At 37.6% G+C, this 20205-nt stretch overlaps 2 protein-coding genes across 6 annotated transcripts in view; one reads left to right on the top strand and one right to left on the bottom strand.

The window, feature by feature from the left end:
* CLGN (calmegin) overlaps window positions 1–12333 on the top strand; it is a 44521-nt gene extending 32188 nt beyond the window's left edge. For 2 of the 3 annotated variants that reach the window (XM_070415209.1, XM_070415212.1), the window contains 7 exons: window positions 3835–3948; window positions 4075–4225; window positions 6236–6451; window positions 7361–7486; window positions 7867–8026; window positions 9031–9128; window positions 11796–12333. In XM_070415209.1, the coding sequence (XP_070271310.1) occupies window positions 3835–3948; window positions 4075–4225; window positions 6236–6451; window positions 7361–7486; window positions 7867–8026; window positions 9031–9128; window positions 11796–11876 (946 nt within the window). In that variant the 3' untranslated portion in view covers window positions 11877–12333. The remainder of the gene's footprint in view (window positions 1–3834; window positions 3949–4074; window positions 4226–6235; window positions 6452–7360; window positions 7487–7866; window positions 8027–9030; window positions 9129–11795) is intronic. The other variant, XM_070415210.1, reaches the window with a different exon arrangement.
* Window positions 12334–14472: 2139 nt separating this feature from the next.
* The window catches only part of SCOC (short coiled-coil protein), a 28287-nt gene continuing 22554 nt past the window's right edge, over window positions 14473–20205 (bottom strand). The window contains exons 2-5 of one of the 3 annotated variants that reach the window (XM_070415206.1): window positions 19744–19963; window positions 18056–18127; window positions 17611–17694; window positions 14473–16241 (exon numbers count right to left, since the gene is read on the bottom strand). In XM_070415206.1, coding sequence (XP_070271307.1) covers window positions 16099–16241; window positions 17611–17694; window positions 18056–18127; window positions 19744–19909 — 465 coding nt within the window. In that variant the 5' untranslated portion in view covers window positions 19910–19963 and the 3' untranslated portion in view covers window positions 14473–16098. Of the gene's footprint in view, window positions 16242–17610; window positions 17695–18055; window positions 18128–19743; window positions 19964–20205 lie in introns of those variants that run through there. The other 2 variants (XM_070415208.1, XM_070415207.1) reach the window with 2 other exon arrangements.

Raw genomic sequence — 20205 nt, 5'->3', positions numbered from 1 at the left:
AGAAATTAGCCCGAACCAATATGCTCAATTAATTTTTGACAAAGGAGGCATGAACATACAATGGAGCCAAGATAGCCTCTTCAATAAATGGTGTTGGGAAAATTGGACAGATATATGCAAGAAAATGAAACTAGACCACCAACTTACACCATACACAAGAATAAACTCAAAATGGATAAAGGACTTAAATGTACGACAGGAAACCATAAAAATTCTAGAAGAATACAAAGGCAACAAAATCTCAGACATATGCCAAAACAATTTCTTCACTGATACAGCTCCTAGGGCAGTTGAAACTAAAGAGAAACTGAACAAATGGGACTACATCAAAATAAAAAGCTTCTGCACAGCAAAAGAAACCATCAACAAAACAACAAGAAAACCCACCTCGTGGGAAAACATATTTGCCAACGTCATATCTGATAAGGGCTTAATCTCCAAAATTTATAGGGAACTCATACAACTTAACAAAAAGAAGATAAACAATCCAATCAAAAAATGGGCAAAGGATCTAAATAGACACCTTTCAAAAGAGGACATTCAGAAAGCCAAGAGACATATGAAAACATCAAAGTCACTAATCATCCGAGAGATGCAAATCAAAACAACAATGAGGTACCATCTCACACCTGTCAGAATGGCCATCATCAACAAATCAACAAACGACAAGTGCTGGAGAGGATGTGGAGGAAAAGGAACACTTGTGCACTGCTGGTGGGAATGCAGACTGGTGCAGCCACTATGGAAGGCAGTATGGAGGTTCCTCAAAAAATTGGAAATGGAACTCCCATTTGACCCTGTGATCCCACTTCTAGGAATATATCCCAAGAAACCAGAAACACCAATCAGAAAGGATATATGTACCCAGATGTTCATAGCAGCACAATTCACCATTGCTAAGATCTGGAAACAGCCTAAGTGCCCATCAGTAGATGAATGGATTAGAAAACTGTGGTACATCTACACGATGGAATACTATGCTGCTGTTAAAAAGAAGGAACTCCTACCATTTGCAACAGCATGGATGGAACTGGAGAGCATTATGCTAAGTGAAACAAGCCAGTCAATGAAGGAAAAATACCACATGATCTCACTCTTTCATGGATAATTAAGACCACTACAAACTTTTGAACAATAATAAATACAGTGGCAGAGCTGCCTCAAACTGATTGTCGGACTGCAGTGGGAAGGCCAGGGAGGGTTGGGGGACAGGAGGGAGGGGAGTAAGAGATCAACCGAAGGACTTGTATGCACCCATATAACCATAACTAATGGACATAAGACACTGGGGGGTAAGGGAGGGCAGGGGCTTGTCAAGGGCCGGGGGGGGGGGGGGGGCGGGGGGAAGGACACTTATGTAATACCCTTTGTAATACTTTAAGCGAAAAAAAAAAAAAAAAAGAAAAGAAACAGCAACCTATGTATGTGCCCTGATTGGGAATCGAACCCACAACCTTTTGGTGTATGGGACAAGGCTTCAAACAACTTAGACATACCAGCCAGGGCTCTTGTACTCTTCTTCTTTAGTGTAGATACAAATTTCCATCTGTTACTGTTTTCCTTTTGCCTGATAAACTTCTCCTAACACATTGTAGTGTGTGTCTGCTATCATTGAATTCTCTCAACTTGGATTTGTCTGAAGACATCTTTATTTTGCCTTCCCTTTTGAAGGATATTTTCACTATTGGATTAAGGTTGATAGTTATTTTGCAACAGTCATGTCTTTTCTTGAACCTTGCATTGCTTCTGATGAGAAGTCAGTTGTTCCCATCTTAGTTCTTTACCTAATATGTCATTTTTTTTCCTGTTGGGTTTTAAGATCTATTTTATTATTACCAGGTTTAAACAGTTTGATTTTCTTGTCCCTTGATGTAGATTTTTTTTGTGTGTTTTTCTTCCTTTGGGTTTTTTGAGTTTTTTGGAATGTGGGTTTATAGTTTGAATCAAATTCAGGTAACATTTGGCCATTATTTCTTTAAATATTTATATGTACCTCCTCATTTCTTTTTGGAGAGCACCACTTAATGTATATTAGATTGCTTTATATTACCCCACAGGTCACTGAGGATCTGGGTGTGTTTTTTTGTTGTTGTTTTTTGTTTTGTTTTTGTTTTTTAATATATTTTATTGATTTTTTACAGAGAGGAAGGGAGAGGGACAGAGAGTTAGAAACATCGATGAGAGAGAAACATCGACCAGCTGCCTCCTGCACACCTCCTACTGGGGATGTGCCCGCAACCAAGGTACATGCCCTTGACCGGAATCGAACCTGGGACCTTTCAGTCCACAGGCCGATGCTCTATCCATTGAGCCAAACCGGTTTGGCCTGTTTTGTTTTTTTAACCAATATTTCTCTTTCTGCTTCATTTTGGAAAGTGTCTATTTCAGTTTCTTTAAGTTCTTGATTGTTTGTGAACATTGAGGTTACTACCTTTTCAGAACATAGAGTGTTGCTCCTGGAACCAAAAGTGTTAACTGGTTAGCTCTCTTGTAGATAAAGAGGGATACTGATTAGTAATGAAAACGTCTTTGCTTTCAGGCAAATAGTATAATAGGGAAGTAACTTGGTCAAGGAGGGAAGAACACTACAGTTTTTTAAACAATAAAAAATCACTTATTAGAGTATCACTTTATGAATTTATACGATCAGAAAAGGTAGGACTTCATCCTCCTTGTAGGTTTTCTAACATTGCTTCATATTTGTTTCCCCATAAAGTGTAACGCTGACACTGGGAAATAAGTTTGCCCTTAAATGAGAGAAACTGCATATAGAGACCTCACTCTGATTGGTGACATGTATTAGAAGTTGTCATATATGTAAGTGTACAAGAAATGCTCCCTTAAATTTTAAACTCTGGTTATTCTGAGCCCTCAGAGACTCAAGATAACACTGACATCAGCCAAGTACCAGTCTTTACACAGAGAGTTGATTGCTTTAGTTTATTTGCTTATTTCATCTTGATTGGAAAATCATAACATAGTCTCTTTTGAAATTTCTACTTTTCTATAAAAGTTATATTAGTAGTTCTATTCAGTACATATTAAAATTGTGGGTATATATTTTAGAGTTTACAAAGTTCTATTTTTAAATTAAAATTACTAAAATTAAATATTTAAAAATATTAATGTAGGAAAGACCTTTCTAAATATGATATAAAATTGAAAAATTAAAAAGAAAATATTAACAAATTTTAACTACATTAAAATAAATGATTTTTACATGGCAAAAAAATCACCATAAACTATAATAAAAAACACATGAGAAACTAGAAAAAATATTTTAAATTCATATAGCTGACTATACTAGTAGAGGGCTAATAGTTTACTAATTTCTAATATATTCCAGGATATTCATGATAGCCTTATTTGTAATAGTACATTTTGGAGAACACTGAATGCCCCTCAGTTGTAGATAGGCTAAATAAATAATGCTACACCCTCCAAGGAGAAGACTGTGGAGCTGTTAGAAAGAATGAAGCAGATGTATGTGTACATGAAATAGAGCTCCTCGGGCGGTCTTCACATGTCAACATCCAATATGTATTTGTTGATGAATGACTGAGTTTTAAATGACAAAAGCAACACTTAACATATTTTATATAGAATGCTCTTTGTATAAAAAAGAATATATACATGTGTGCATGTAAGCATAGAGTGCAACAGGAGCAATGTACAAAAAACTGGCAAGTTAGTGGAAGATTTAGGTGATGAGAGGTGGGAACATAGTAGGCACAAAGAAGTGCAGTAAATACTTTTGGTACCTTCTGAATTTTGTACCGTGCATTTGTAAACCTTTGAATAATTAATAACTAACATAAAATCCTGGACTTACAGGGATGAAAGTGAACCTGCCCAGATAGAAGATTTAAGTGCTGTTAAACCTGATGGCTGGCTTGACGATGAACCGAAATTTATTCCAGATCCCAGTGCTGAGAAGCCTGATGACTGGTAAGCATCTTTCATCTCCAGAGGCCCATCCATTGCATGTTTCTTAGTTGCTTTTTTGTTGCTAGTGTATATGACTGACAGTAGAGAATTGAGGTTATTATATTTGCTTTGTTTTAATGTCCTAAGGAATGAAGACATGGATGGAGAATGGGAGGCACCTCTTATTTCCAATCCAGCCTGTCAGATTGGGTGTGGTGAATGGAAATCTCCCGTGATAGATAACCCAAAATATAAGGGAGTATGGAGACCTCCAATGATAGATAATCCTAATTACCAGGTAAGGACCACTTGTTCCAATCCCATTGTAAAGTCAAAATGTTATGCTAGTTCTATTATACTAGTGCCCCAGTGTACAGATTCATGCACATTGAAAGGAAATTAATTAGAAGGTGGCCGGCGGGGCGGGATTGGGTAAGAAGTGGCTGCGGAGTGAGCGGGGTCCCTCCAGCAGGTGGGGTCCCTCGGCCTGGCCTGTGGGGATCGGGACAAAACTGGCTCTCTGATATCCCCAGAGGGGTCCCGGATTGCAAGAGGGCAGTTCTCGGGTGACGCACCCCGGAATCGAGCTCCCTCCTCTCTGGTTTTGGGGTATGTCACTTGAGAACCGCTGCTGCCAAGTTACCACAGTTTGGCAGCTCCTGCATTGAGTGTCTGCCCCATGGTGGTCAGTGTGCATCATAGCTACTGGTCGTATGGTCAGATGGTCGCTTAGCCTTTTATATATATAGATATCTAGTTATTGATGTTACATTAATGTTAGAAAATTGATTTGTAATAGTGTATCTTTGGCTATTTTAAGAAGTCAAAGAAGATAGACTCCAACTAATCTATAATAATAAAAGTATAATATACTAATTATACCAGACGTCCTTCCAGACAAAGCCGGGGCTGCGAGGGAAGCCTGGGTCCTGGGCGCCTGCTGGCAGCCGGAGGGAAGCCCAGGTCCTGGGTGCCAGAGGGAAGCTGGTGCCGGCAGCCAGGGGAAGGAAGGCCTACTCTTGCACAAATTTTGTGCATCAGGCCTCTAGTTTATATTTTAAAAGTAAAGCATTCTTTAATTTTCTGGAGAAATAAAGAACTGGAGATCAGTCACTTCATACTCTATTTCCCCTAATAATCATTGTGGAATAAAGTTCTATTTTAGAATGAAATATAAGAAATGACTTCTGATCAAGAGGACTGTCTGTGCTTAACTAATGTGCTGCTTACTTTCTGGTATTATTAAAATTTGGATTTTTTTTTCTAAAACGAGTCAAATAGCTTTTGAGTGTACCTACTTTTTTGTAGTAGAAGTCCATTATGTTACCCATTTAACCTTGCATTTTTATCTAATTATTCATTGACATTTTCTAACATGTGTTTTACATATGCAGTTACATATTCTAATTGCTCACTTTAGTTTTTATTCATAGCATTTATCACCAAATATTTATTTTGGAAACTTTTTTCTTTAATGTCTGCCTCCCTAATCAGACTTTACCCTCCATAATATAAGAACTATGTCCATCACTGTACCCCTAGCTCTGGCATAGTGCCTGGCATGGAATAGCTACACATGATGTCAGAGTGAGTCAGTGAGTGATCATACTGTCAAACTGATTTAATTGGATCGCGTTTAATCATTTCACACCTAATGGAACTTTTTTGTTGGATAGTTGTTCTGAGGTTCGACCATGATTAATGCCTGTCATGGGTATATATTAAAAGGAGTGGCTCTATTTTTGCCAAACAGTGATCTCTATGATTTGGGCAATTTTAATAACATCTTGCCTTAAATTTAGTAAATACTTTGCTAAATATAGAAAACTTGTCTACCTGGCCAAGTAGCTCAGTTGGTTAGAGTGTCATCCCGTACACTGAAAGGTTGCGGATTCAATTCCAAGTCAGGGCACATGTCTGGGGCGTGTATGGGAGGCAACCGATTGATGTCTCTCCCTCTCTCTCTCTCTCAAAATCATTAAAAAACATATCCTCAGGTGAGGGTTGAAAAAAATCGTGTCTAAAATAGTACCATTTACTTGTGAAATTTAATTACTCAAGTTTCTTTGTGTGTTGGATTTTCACTATGCCTTTTTTTCTGTAGAGTTTAAAGTCAGTATTATTTACAGGAACATTATGTACAGAATAAGCACAAGATTTCATTTCCATTGAATTATTAATGAATTAATATCCAAGTTTTCTTTTTCTCTAGTTAGTATAGATGATTTCACTAAACAACTACTTCTTAAGTAGCATTTATAGTGAAATTATTTTATTTGAAAATGTCTTCCAATTATTTTTCTTCCAGGGAATTTGGAGTCCTCGAAAAATTCCTAATCCTGATTATTTTGAAGATGATCATCCATTCCTTCTGACTTCTTTCTCTGCTCTTGGTTTAGAGCTTTGGTCTATGACCTCTGATATCTACTTTGATAATTTTATTATCTGTTCGGAAAAGGAAGTAGCAGATCGCTGGGCTGCAGATGGTTGGGGAATGAAAAGAATGATAGCAAATGCTAACGAGGTACGGTACTGACCATATAGTAATAATGGGACTTGGTCCTGGTTATAGTCATGTAAATTATCCTTTAAAAGGTAAATAAATATTTAATAATTATTGAGTACCAAATAAATGTACTTAAATTTATATAGCTAGAATATTTAGCTTTACTATATTATGATACTATATAAACTATATAATGAACATTATATGATACATTATCAACTATATAATGAACTATATGTAAGTCTTCATTTCATTCATTAAATTATGATAGCTGTAATGAGGTTATTTGCTGTTTATAGAAATGATACTACTTATTTCTATTTGTAGTCTTTGTCTATAAGTCTTTGTTACCTTGTCAGTTCTAGGCCTAAGTGGTAGCAATAATTCCCAGGTTGATTTTATTAATAAGTCCTTTAAAAGTATAGAATGCGTTATCAGAGCTGTATACTTCTAAATGAACCAGATAACACAAGTTGGGGCAAAAGTAGATTTACAGTTATTCAAATAGAAAATAATACAAATAGAAAATCCATAAATAAGAATTTAAGAATAAACTCTGTTTTGCATACTCACAACTGTAAACCTACTTTTGCCCCACCCTGTGTATATCTATAAAGACTAATTATATCCTGCAATTTAAAGTTACCAAAAAAGAAAATTGTCATTATTTTTGTTGGTAGGTTAGCAGTTTCCACCTATGTAGTAACATATCTTCTACTACAAAGTCTCCCAACAGCAATGGATGCTAATAATTAATAGGTTTAAACTTTATAAAGTATAAGAAAAGAATATGAAGTATCTTTTAGTTTAACAAGTTCACACTCCTTAATATAAAACTCCTAGGTAAAATAAGTTTTGGGGATAGGCTGTATTTCCTGATGAAGGTTTGTAATCTGAGTTACATTTTCATGCTGATTTCCTCTGCAGCCTGGTGTACTTACACAGCTAATGGCAGCTGCTCAAGAGCATCCCTGGCTTTGGCTCATTTATCTTGTGACAGCAGGGCTTCCAATAGTATTAATTATTTCATTTTGTTGGCCAAGGAAAGTAAAGGTAAATAAAATGAATTTTCTTCAACTTAAAAAAAATACCTCTTAGTGTTTAAGAGTTCTATGAATTGAGAAAGTGATTCTTAAACTAAATTTTGCATAGATTTTTTATTGTGTATGATGTCAGTTATTGAAAATTTTTTTTTAAAATATAGTGCTTTGTGGTCCTGGCTGGGTAGCTCAGCTGGTTAGTGTCTTGTCCTCATACACCAAGGTTGTGGGTTTGATCCCCGGTCAGGGCACATACAAGAATCAATCAATGAATGCATAAATAAGTAGAACAACAAATGTATCTCTCTCTCTCTCTCTCTCTCTCTTTCTCAATAAATAAATAAAAACAGTGCTTTGCTTTTAGTAAAAATAGCTTATGTTAAACTACCACAGAAAAAATATGAAGATGCAGAGTATAAAAAACCTGACATATGTAAACCACAGACAAAGGGAGCGCTAGAGCAAAAAGTGAAGGAAGAGAAAGCAGCCCTGGAGAAACCAGTCGACTTGGAAGAGGAAAAAAAGCAAAGTGATGGTGAAATTCTTGAAAAGGGTAAGACAGTGACAGTGATTTATAATGAGGACCCTGGCCAAAGCTCATTAAAACAGTAGATTATCTGGGAAACACTAGCTCTTGTACTACTTGTGTATTGTCAGAATTATACCATCTGAATCCCCAAGAATGTGTGACTATAGCAAAGAGGAGTTATCATCCCTGCCTGGGTGTTGTACCTTGAGCAGCCATCACCTTATTCAGTTTTTGTCTTCTAGGAAGAAAGATATTTAAATATTGTTCAGTTGCTTACGAGCCTAGCAACTATGAATTCCACATGCCCCAGCTTTTTGCAAGGACTTTCCTTCACTCCAACAGTGCAGATGAGATGGGCTGTGTAGCCCATGGCCTCTGTACAAGAGAATAGGTGTAAGGCAGGTGACTGCAGCAACAAAATCAACACTTCCAATGGCTGTTGTTTATCAGATAGCTTATCAGATCAAATAAATAATTTAATCTCCTGAAAGGGTTGCTGAATTATATGTCCCCTTCCCACCCTATACTAAACTCCTAAAGATGTAAAGAACTGAGGCTTTTTGGTGGCTCTCCATTGAGACCTCCTCACGAACACCTAGGTAAGTGTAAAACTATTGGTATTTGCCTGTTGTCCCCAGCCAAGATCCAGGTTGAGCCCTTTATGACTTAAATTATGTCATGAGCACTGATTTTAACTCTAATAAGTTTATGAAATAGTTGATTTAAAAACACACACACATACATATATTTACATATGTATGGGTACATATATAAACACACACAGAGATTCTTTGGTTTTCATATTACATACAGACGGCTTAAGAATTCTTTAAATCTGTCCCTTCAAATATAATTTATTTATAAAATGTAGTATAATAATTAGCATTTTTAGTTATTTAAAAAATTTATAGAACAGTTTGTTTTTAAACATTAAAACTTAAATAAACCCTCCTTATTGTATTAATTACTTTTCAATAGCAAAATTCTAATTCATCAAGCCTTTGCCTTTAATAAAATCTGTATTCCAGAAGAAGGTGAACCTGAGGAAAAGAGTGAAGGAGAAATTGAAATAATAGAAGGACGAGAAGAAGGTAACAAGTCAAATAAGTCTGGATCCGAGGATGAGGTGAGCAACTCTAACAGAAAATAAACCAGTTTCTATGTATGATCATTAGCCAAGTGTTTATGTCAATAAAGCAGAAATCTGGTTTGTAAAGGATGTTTTTGCCATTTTCCTCTCAGCTTTCATAAGAGCCTCAATAATGTTTTTGACATATGTCCACTAAACAAGCAAGAAAATACTGTAATTTATATCATCTTAATGCCTAATGAAATAGTATAAAGCCAGCCCATGGTTTATAAAATATATAGAGAGGACTATGTCTATAAAATATTACAACTTTATCATTAAAGTATTCTGTTGAAAGGTATAATAAACAGACCATTTGAATATTTAAAAGGTAATTGTGTTTATTACAACAGTTTCTTAACAGTCATTTTATACACATTCTCATTGATTCAATAATTTATATCCCACATTCTGAAATATTTCACTTATTGATTGGATAATTGAGTACTATCTGCCTGATATGGTGCTTTTCTCAAATCTTTAGTAAATTTCCCCATTAACTTGATGGGTCTTCCCCTTTTTATATCCTGATATGAAATAGCACTTTCCATAGTACCTTTTTTAAGTCAGTTAAGTCAGTTATGGAATCAGAACCACCCAGGTATAATCAGAACCAGAGCTTTTTTTTTTTTCTATCCAGCATATACCCAAGGCCGTTTTCTATACTTCTCCAGCCCTTGAAGAGCTGCATAATCTTGGCCCAGTCACAACTCTTACTACTTAGCGTTAGATAGGGTGACAGTACATGATGAAATAAACTTTCTATTTTGTCCATTTGAAGAAATCTCCCAAATAAACTTGCTTTATTGTTATTGTTTTCTAAAGCTGATTCAGTACATATACCTGGTTACTGGTCTTAACTGCTTTGTGAGGTTTTAAAGGGGTTTGGAGATCATTATCTAGGATGAATATCCTAGTTGGGTGGAGGTAATTTCTTCCAGAACAGAGTTTTAAACAGTCATTATTTCAGCTGTCATTCGCTAAATAATAATACTTGCAATCATTCACGTGCATATATATTCTAGTTACATTTTTTATTGTTAACACTATTACAGATGTCCCCCATTTTCTCTCCTTTCCCCCACCCTCCCCACCCCAGGCCTTTATCACACTATTGTCTGTGTCCATGAGCTATGCATATATGCATATCTGTTCTTTGGTTAATCTTTTTCTGTCCCCCCTCTAGTTACATTTTGCTTCACATAATATTTTGTGTACCTTTAAAATATCTTAATTCCATCTTCCAGTCGTTTAGTCTTCTCATATACATTTGTTAGTGAGCTAAAATAAGCCACTTTTTGTATATTATAACCTTCAAAAATAATTTTAACTCTTTTGTATAATCCTATATAATAAAGAGGTAATATGTAAATTAAATCTCACATCCTCACAAGATGGCTGCCTGTGACCAGGCCAGCAGGGGGGTTAGTGAGGGACGACCAAACGACTGAACAGCAGGCTGCATGGGGCGACCAGGCCAGCAGATGGGGGCAGTTGGGGGCAACCAGGCCGGCGGGGGGGAAGGGGGCAGTAAGAGGCAACCAGGCCGGCGGGGGGGGGGGGGGGAAGGGGGGGGGAGGGGACAGTTAGGCGACCAGGCCGCCAACAGTGGGGGGTGTTGCAGTTGGCGACCAGGCCAGCAGTGAGGGCTGTTGGGGGTGATTAGGCTGGCAGGGGGGGCAGTAAGAGGCAACTAGGCCGGTGGGAGGGGGGCAGTTGGGGGCGACCAAGGCCAGCAGTGGAGGGCAGTTAGGAGCAACCAGGCCAGCAGAGGGAGGCAGTTGGGGGTGACCAGGCCGGCAGTGGGGGCAGTAAGGGGTGACCAGGCCAGCAGGGGGGGAGTTAGGGGCAATCAGGCTGGCTGGGGAGGGGGGCAGTTAGGGGCAACCAGGCAGGCAGGCAGGTGAGCGATTAGGAGCCAACAGTCCAGGATTGTGAGAGGGATGTCTGACTGTCGGTTTAGGTCCGATCCCTGGGATCAGGACTAAACCAGCAGTCAGACATCCCCCAAGGGGTCCTGGATTGGAGAGAGTGCAGGCTGGGCTGAGGGGACCCCCCTCCCCCCTGTGCATGAATTTCATGCACCAGGCCTCCAGTATATAATAACTCCATTATTTTATATTGTTACACAAGTTTATGTGTAGATGCTTATTTTAGAAGGATAAGAATTAAAGGAAAGAAAAAACCCAAACCATAAATTTGGTGTTTACCTTTCCTCTCTCCTAATTTGTCTCAAAGTACTATTTATGCCAGAAATTCTGTAAAACCACTCCAGCAATTCATTACTTACAGAAATACTGTGATGAAGTTAGTGTTTAATATCTGTCAATGAAAATATCATATGACCTTTAATTATGACAATATCATATAATCTTTAATTAAGTTCTAAATCATAATATAAAATTGTGAATTGAATTGTTAGCAGTATTCCTTGTCAGATGCATATTTGATAAGCAGAGTTATTCTAAAAATGTAATCATGCCAAAAGGTGAAAAAATTAAAACATCAATTTACACATTTTTGGTCAACTGCATGAAGTAAAGGATAAGATAGTATTTGATTTTTAGATTGTATTTTAGAGAATAATAAATATATTATTTACTACCACTTACTAGTTTACACGTAGTATGAAAATAAACATTTTCACAATTCCTTTTTTTCTAGATGAAGGAAGCAGATGAGAGTACAGGATCTGGAGATGGGCCAGTAAAGTCAGTACGCAAAAGAAGAGTACGGAAGGAGTAAACTCTGTTCAAGTATTTTTAATTCCTGAGAGAAACGTGGCGTTCTAAAATCAGTGTGCCAGAACTGAACTTGAATCAGTCTGCACATCCTGTTTTTACTATCTAGTAATGTTACTCATAATTTCAGACATCCATTGTAGTGGAGTCAATTTCAGGAAAAAAACCAAAAACTTTGAAGTCTTTGAATTCAGAATAAAAGAAAAGTGGCAAGTTACATATCTGATTTAAAGAGATTAATATCATTATAAGTTACAGTTATTAATAGTTTGGAGAAAGTTTTGGTTTGTACAGAACAAAATAATATGCAGCAGCTTTCATGCTTTTAGAAAAATCAGTTATTGGAATTTCCTCTTGAATGGCTGTACTACAATATAACTGGTAGCTCTACAATAAAAACGAGAGTGTTCTGTTGTACAGAGCTAAATGCAATAAAGTTTCTGTATGGTTGTTTAATTCTATCAACATTTGAAAGTGTTATGTGTAACCCACATTTACCTAGTTTGTGTCAAATTATAGTTGTGGTCCATTCAACTTACTAGTAAATTACAGATTCCTTTAAAGAGGTGCTTTGTTGGCCGACAGGTCAACAAAACAGAAATGTCTAAGTGTCATTCACAGAATCACTGGTCAGTAGTGCAGCATAATTTACATTTGAATACAAAGCTAATCAATTCATCAAAATAGATTTTTTCCCCACGCTTTTATAGTTGTTTTGAGTATTCTGGCTTTACCCTACTCATAATATTGCTTATGTGTACACTGTTCTCAAATAGAATTTAAATATTTTTCTTCTTTAATTTATATCCTTTTAAATAGGTGAGTTATTATTGGGAGGCTTTAAATTAATTTTCTGTTCATTAAGAAATTCTAATGGCTAATAGATATGCTTTATATTTTTGTCTTGCTTTTTTCCTGACAAAATTAAATCTACTTTGTCTATTCTCTCATCTAGCTTCAAAGCTACCTTTAAGGTAGATAGAAGCAACTATTACTACTACTCCTCTTTTTAAACTACAGTAGTTACCAAAAGTCGTAGAATGATATTATAATCGAGCTGTGTTGTTCCACTTAAAATATTTTAAGAAGTTTTTATGTTTGGGTAACAGGTTCCACCTTTTGGAAGGTGATCTAAATCTTTGAGACCACAAAACTACTTTAATACTATCTTAAGAACTTTATACTAATTGGGTACTATTTTGGATTCCTTCATGGATATACACACCCCATCTTTGGACAAGCACCAACCAAGTTCCCATGTAACTCCCCCACCAGTAGTACATTTAGAGTGCATGCATAGGAAAATGAGTGTCTAGCTTCTCCTTTTACTAAAGGAAGCAGAACATAGTCTACTTATTTCAGGGAGTGAACTGAAAATGAAAATACCTTCTTTATTCCATTGGTGTGTTCTGAACTTGCATAAATTGGTGCTGGCAATCTTAATACATAATTAACCATATTTGTATTTACTTAATAATAAACGAACACATCTTGCAAGGACCCCTTTTCTTGCTTTGTATTTGGAATGTCCAAATGAACTGGACATACTGAATGATTCTAGATGAGAATGTTTCTGAAACTACCTCAGGAGATAAATCCTTTATTATGGAAACCTTCTTATCTGATAGGTATCTTGTATGTAAACTTTTTTTTCTAAAGATTTATTATTAAAGTTTTTTTTACTTCCTTGGTTGCAGATTCGTTTTAACTTTAACATTTGGTTAAACTCCAAGAGCTTGCAGTGGTGAAATCTGAGCAACCAGTTTTGCCAACTCATTGCTACTTCTGTGGATGTACCCTCTGTGAATGTACCATAGCTGACAGGTTTAACCCAAACTTAAACTCTCATCAATGTGTACTAGATCCATGCAGTAGACAGATATAGTATTCCTTAATCCCAAAATGGCTTTTTCCTTTTACCACCCCAGTCTGACTTTAAGATGACTTACATTTTGTCCTTTTCTCTAACAAAGAGATTTTCGCTTTTAGTTAGCTTTTTAAGAGACTTTTTAACTTGACCAGGCTAATGTAGCTGCCTTTTTCTTGAATTTTTTAAAGATAGCCTTGCCACCATTGATTATGTCTCTAGGAAGACACATTAGCAGAATAGTAGCCTTTCTCAAAACTTTGCAACTGTGCCCCATGCACTTTTTCTGCAAATTAGAATGGTGATAATTAGTATGACTTGGCAGTCATGGTTAAAAATGACAGAGCCATCTTCAGTTTCTGCCAACTTGCAGCACTCACCTCAGAACCATTAGTTGGGAGGGAAATTTCTTTATTATTTTATATTATTTATTACTCTATCACATCTTTTTATGGGAGATTAGCCTAACTTAAAAAATACAACTTGAAATCTTGGATCCTTCAAATTCCTTGCTTTTATTTTAAAAATTAATGTATAATATCCTATAATGTTTGTTTAATAAAATTATTATTCCCCTACACATCCAGGAACTGCTATTTAAGGAAGATATGCTACTTACCCTCTGGCTTTGAACAACCCTGGATATACCACTACACCACCCAGTTACTTAGGCAACCAAATCAAAACACACACAATCTCTCCACAAACAAACAAAAAACTAACACACACAATCTCTGAAACAGCCTTTTATTAAACAGCAAAGCAAAACTGCAACACAATTTTAAACATTTGTAAATTAGGTAACAAAAAGGATGCAAAATGTTTTGCATTATGATAATACCAGTATATTCATATAGCTAAAGTCATTCATTGAATCATACACCAATACAAACATAAGATTATTCCATGATTAAAAGTAGCCCAAATCTAGTAACTGTAATTTATATTAATGAATCTCTTTTCCTATATTTTTATATTAATTCTGATATTAATTTCCTTAGCAAATGGAATCTACAAACTAAATTTTAAAAAAAATTGTTAAAGAATGATTAAAACTCTGCATACCAAGTAGTTGGGCTTACAGAAAACTCTGGGAGAAGTAGTGAGATAAAATACTGAACATTATCGATTAGTTTACATGAAAACTCTCCCATTTTATTCATGATTCTGATACTAATACACTCAAAAGATTTTGCAAAAATTGATCTGCTAGATACTATAAATATACTTTGAGACCAAACTCTTTGTAACTATTGTAGATGCGGTTTACATAGGTGAGTCAAACTTAATCCACTTTCATATATATCCCCCAAAAGATCTAATCTGTGCCAGAGATAACACAAATATGGAGTAAAAATATTTGGAGTTGGTTACTACTATTTACCAAGTACTTTTTCCATCCTATTTCTATTTTTCCTCAAATTTTTTGTATTTCAAACATCCGTACAACCAGAGTTCATCTTTTCAGATTCCAAGTTATTTTGTGTAAAAGGAAGTTTTCAAGCACAAAATTTCCCAACTTGCCAGTTCAGCTTCAAGAAAAACCCCCACTTCATTTTTATAGCTTGTTTTCAAATGATTAAAGAAAACCAACAATCCTACCTAAATCCCAGTATTAAATACAGTCATGCACTGCTTAATGACTGGGATACGTTCTGAGAAAAGCATCACTGGGGAATTTTGTTGTGCAAACGTCACAGAGTGCACTTACACCAACCTAGATGGTATAGCCCACTACACACACGTAGGCTACATGGTATATACCTGTTGTATCTTCAGTCTGTCATGGACTGAAACGTCATTTTGTGGGCGGGTGGCTGTATAATAAAAAACAAGCCCTAACTTTTGGTTAAGTTTCAACAATACTGTTCAGGTTACTCTCATAAATGATTAACTACTAAAATTGCTCTTACAAATGTGAAACCAATTTTTCCTTCAGGATAAGGGAAATGGGAAGGAAGGAAGAAGCAAATGAAGAAGAGGCACAAGATGGTAGACAGGGTACATAAAGCTGTGCATTCAGTACATGATTTTGGTCACTTTTCACAACATGGTCATTTTCTTGTATCTCCTACTATATAATAAAAGACAGTGCTGAACCTAAATCTGATAAGACATCAAGTTTCATAAATATATGCATTTCTAATTATAAAGTCTCTACATTTTCATGTTTTCATAGACTAACATAATACACAAACTCACGGAAGTCTGTTATGCTCTTAATTTTGCCTAGATCTGACATTATCTTCATAAATATTCAATGAAGCCACAAACAAAAGTACTATAACTTCTGGAATCTATCCAAGTTTTTTAAAAAAAGATCAGCAGCAATCCATAACAGAGAAAGGATATTGATCTCTTACTTTCTTTTGCTTTTTGTGTCAGTTGTTTGAAAAACACTAGAAGCTGACATGAGGTTTTCTATATATTGTCCAAGAACTTGGTTTTCTGATTTTAGCTTCAGATTTTCTTCCTTCACTGCATCTACCCTTGCAGAGAGGTCTATATTAAAAATAAAAAAGCCCATTATCGATAACATGATGGCAATGTTTCCATTGTACAAAATGCTTAAGATTCATTCTTGAGAGAACACGGTTCTTACATTTTCTATTTTTAAATTGAGATTACTTTAGAAGTTAAAGTAAACAGAGTGCAAATAGCCAAAATTCCTAAAATGACATTTCACAGTAGACTAAATGTTATTCTTTATAAACAGCATTTATGTTGACTAAAACCTAAAAGGGTTTTTAAGATGTGGTAGGTGAACACAACTGAATTTATATACTGGATATAGAAAGCTGGTTTCCAAGCAATTGAACATTTTGTATTTTTCATTAGCAAATAATTTAAAAGATGTAGTTCTTGACGATCAAATAAAACATCACTAACATTCATTCCTTTAACAACTAAGTATTGGGTGCCTGCTTTAAAACCTGGCACTCACTGTTCCAGAGGCAACAGTAACAAAAAAGAAAGGTCTCTGCCCTCACAGAGCTTACATTTTAATGTGCATTTAGGGGGCCCAAGTGGGGGTCAGAAGAAAAAGCAAGAAGAGTAAGGGTCACCAAAAGCAAAAGGGAAGTAGCCCTTTTATACAGTATAGTCAGGGACAGCTATTTTGATCAAGGAAATTTGAACACAAACCTAAAGTGAAGGAATGAGCCTAAATAACTATGGGAAAAAGCAGAGGGGAACAGCAACTGCTAAGACCCTGAGTAGAAGCATACAGAAAGAACAGCGGGGGATGTGAGGGGCAGAGTATCAGGGGTAGAATGTAAGAGGCCTTGTGTGTGACACGGCTCTGAAAGGTAGAAGGGAATAGACTTCCAGAGAATAACTTGGCTTTTATTAACTGTGACGTGGGAAGCCACTGGAATGACATGATCTGCTCACTGTGGTGTCAAAAACAAACACACACACACAGAAAACACACAAAAAAAACCCCAAAACTCAACCTCTTAATTAAAAACCAAAAGATGTTTCAGTGTTAGTATTAATTCTATGTAAGACATTTAGAAAATGAAAAACTCAGATCAATTCCCTTTTAATCTCTGGGGTGAAAACCGCTTTTAGTACAAGACTTAGTAACACAATGTTACCTTATGAAAAGGAGCTCTCATGTACTGAGTAGCATTATGATAGACTTTAAGAGGGAAGCTTAAGGACACTATTTGACTTCCTTATTGAAGCATATCTGTTCTTTAAAATCACCAAAGCTACAAGCCCCAGGGGAAGGGGACGGGGGAAACTATTGAAATGGGCTTGAAATTTATGCTTTTTAAAACTGCGCACTAACAAAATTTAACAACACAAAGGCTCACAATTTCAATTAATTTATGTTACTCAAGAAAGCTACAAAATGCAAACTAACCTTCAAGTGTGTGTTGGAGTTCCAACACTTGGTTAATAAGTCGTGTTTTTTCCTCCAGTTCCACCTGATTTTCAGCATCAACTGCTGTAATAAAAAGGTTCAAATTTACCATAAATATTAGGTACCATTTGTGTAGGGTAGCACTTAAAGATCTGCAAAATGTTTTATATTTACTATCTAACTTGACTTATGCAAGAGACCTGTGAAGCAAAAAGTTCTATCCCCACACTGCAGATAAGGACACCAACGTAGAGATAAAGTGTTTTGCCAATATCTCACAGTTAAGGAACAGAAGCTGCCTTAAATTCTTCCCAGAACTAGAAGAGATATAAATGAGTAAATTAGCCAAATCCAAAACTCTAAATATTCTTCTCTGTTCTTTCCATTGCTTAATAAAGCAAAAGCACCCACAAAACCAGGATTATACAAAAGGAAAATAACATACCATCCATGTCAGCATTCATCATCTTGGGTAACAAACTTTTGGACCTCGGATACAAAATCCTTGGTAACTGGTCTGCAATCAGAAAAAGAAACAAACACAGAGAAATGAAATTTATGTGACCCAGTGGGATCCTTTCACATGCTTTACTGTTTCTAAGAATAAACACCCAATGGCTAAGTAAGCAAAGGATATGTACAAATAGTTTACAAAGATAAGTAAATAAAAGTGCTGAGTTTCTTGGTTATCCGAGAAATGCATAATAAAATGCAACTGTATATCTATTATTTTTTAAAAAAGATGATCAGCCCTGGCCAGTGTTGCTTCATGGTTAGAGTGTTGTCCCATGTACTGAAGGGTCACAGGTTCAATTCCCAATCAGGGCACATCCCCAGGTTTTTGTTCGATCCCTGGTCTGGGTGCTTACAGGAGGAAAACAATTGATGTTTCTCACATCAATGTTTCTCTCTCTCTCTCCTTCCCCTCCTTCCTCTCTCTCTCTCGAAATGGGGGGCAGGGAGGAGAGATAATGATCAATGCTAGCAGTTATGAAAAAACTATTAAAATAATGTCATTGTGCATTAATATAGTAAATGCTTCACATACTTAAATGCATCAAATCAATAGAAGAACACTGCAATTTACAGATGTGGATATTACATCTCAGAAAGTCTATGCATCTTGCATTAGATTTCTGAGCCAACGTCTGTACCAATTATTTGAACCCAGGTCTAACTACAAAGCCCCCTTTTCCCATCATGCAATGGAAGAAACTGTAATAGGACCTTAATCCAAGTTTGCCAAACATTTTGCAGCTCCTGATGTCAAATCCCTTTGATATTTCTACTAACTAAGCAACTGAGGATAAATTACATTCCCTTCAAGCTGCATCAACTGTGAACATGGTTTGTTCGCTCGGGCCCGTTCAAGTTCTGACTTGTTCTGGTTACATAAATCCACAAATTAAGGAACTGTTTGGCCAAACAAGGATCGGAACGGGAGGCAGATCCCGAAGAAACGGCTATGTATATTGAGCGCAATGAGCACAGCACAGAGTATATAGACAGAGAGCTGTGGATCCCGGGTGCAGAAACGGTGTTGGGACCACGTCATAGCACGTCCGTAACACCGTTACGTCACAGTACTGGGATCAATGCACTGCACAACAAAAGCCCTGCTCTTTCTCGGTTCCAACAGAACCCCCCAAACAGGTCACCCAAGAAGATGCTAACCCGGGAGCTACTTTCAACGCCTGGACAGATGTCGCCGGCCCTCACCGTACCGCTCACTTGCCCCCAGAGCAGCGGCGGCCAAGTCCAGGCGCGCCAGGTCCCCTAGCGCCATACGCCCTCCCGCGGCCCCATTTGAGGGCGGGGATGCTGGACAGCGGCCCGGGCTCCAGGGCGGCGGGGAGAAGGCGACAGGACGTTTCGTCAGGGTCCGCGGGGCGCCCCCACGCCCAGAGGAACCTCTGGGCCCAATGATGAGACGATGAGAAAAAGAGATGCGCGGCGGTTCTGCAGGGAGCCAGCTCCCAGCCGCCCACCAGACGCCCAGGCCCCAGGCCGCTCCTCCCGGGCCCCGGTGCACCGGGCCCGGTCCAGCCCGCCCTGGCCGCTGGGTCCTCGGCGGGACCGAGGCCACAACTCCAGTCGCCTGGGCCAGGCCCTCTGCTGCCCAAGAGCCCTCACCTGCCGTTCGAGGCGCCGGGAGGGGCAGGTACCTGGAGGATGCTTCAGGCCCCGACACTTGGAGCAATTGACACCGGCAGCTCCGCCCCCTCCGCCCACAGAGCTTGCGCGGAGCCGGGAGTCCCCCGTCCCGCCAATCACCGCTCCAGGAGGCACGCATGCGCATTAGCTGCTCGGCGCCCCAATCGTCTTCCCTCTTAGCTCCAGGATCCACCTTTTACTTTAACAAAAAAAAAAAGGACATTGGCATCCAATCAGCATTTAGGTCATTGGGGGCGGGTCCTGGAACAGCAACAGCCAATGACAGCACAGAAGGAAAGTTAAGCGTGAGAAAGCCGACGCCTGCGCGGCGTTCCTCCGGTCTCCGCGGGAGCCTGAAAATTGAGGTCACAAATCGTGTATGAAACCTGACAGCTGTCAGGAAGGAGGTTGGTAAAAAGAAACGCCGGGCAAGAGAGAAAC

This window comes from Myotis yumanensis, unplaced genomic scaffold, assembly GCF_028538775.1.
Source record: "Myotis yumanensis isolate MYYU_CA2020_CCGP unplaced genomic scaffold, mMyoYum1.0.hap1 SCAF_5, whole genome shotgun sequence".
Taxonomy (NCBI): domain Eukaryota; kingdom Metazoa; phylum Chordata; class Mammalia; order Chiroptera; family Vespertilionidae; genus Myotis; species Myotis yumanensis.
This window is presented reverse-complemented; position numbering and strand designations above follow the sequence as displayed.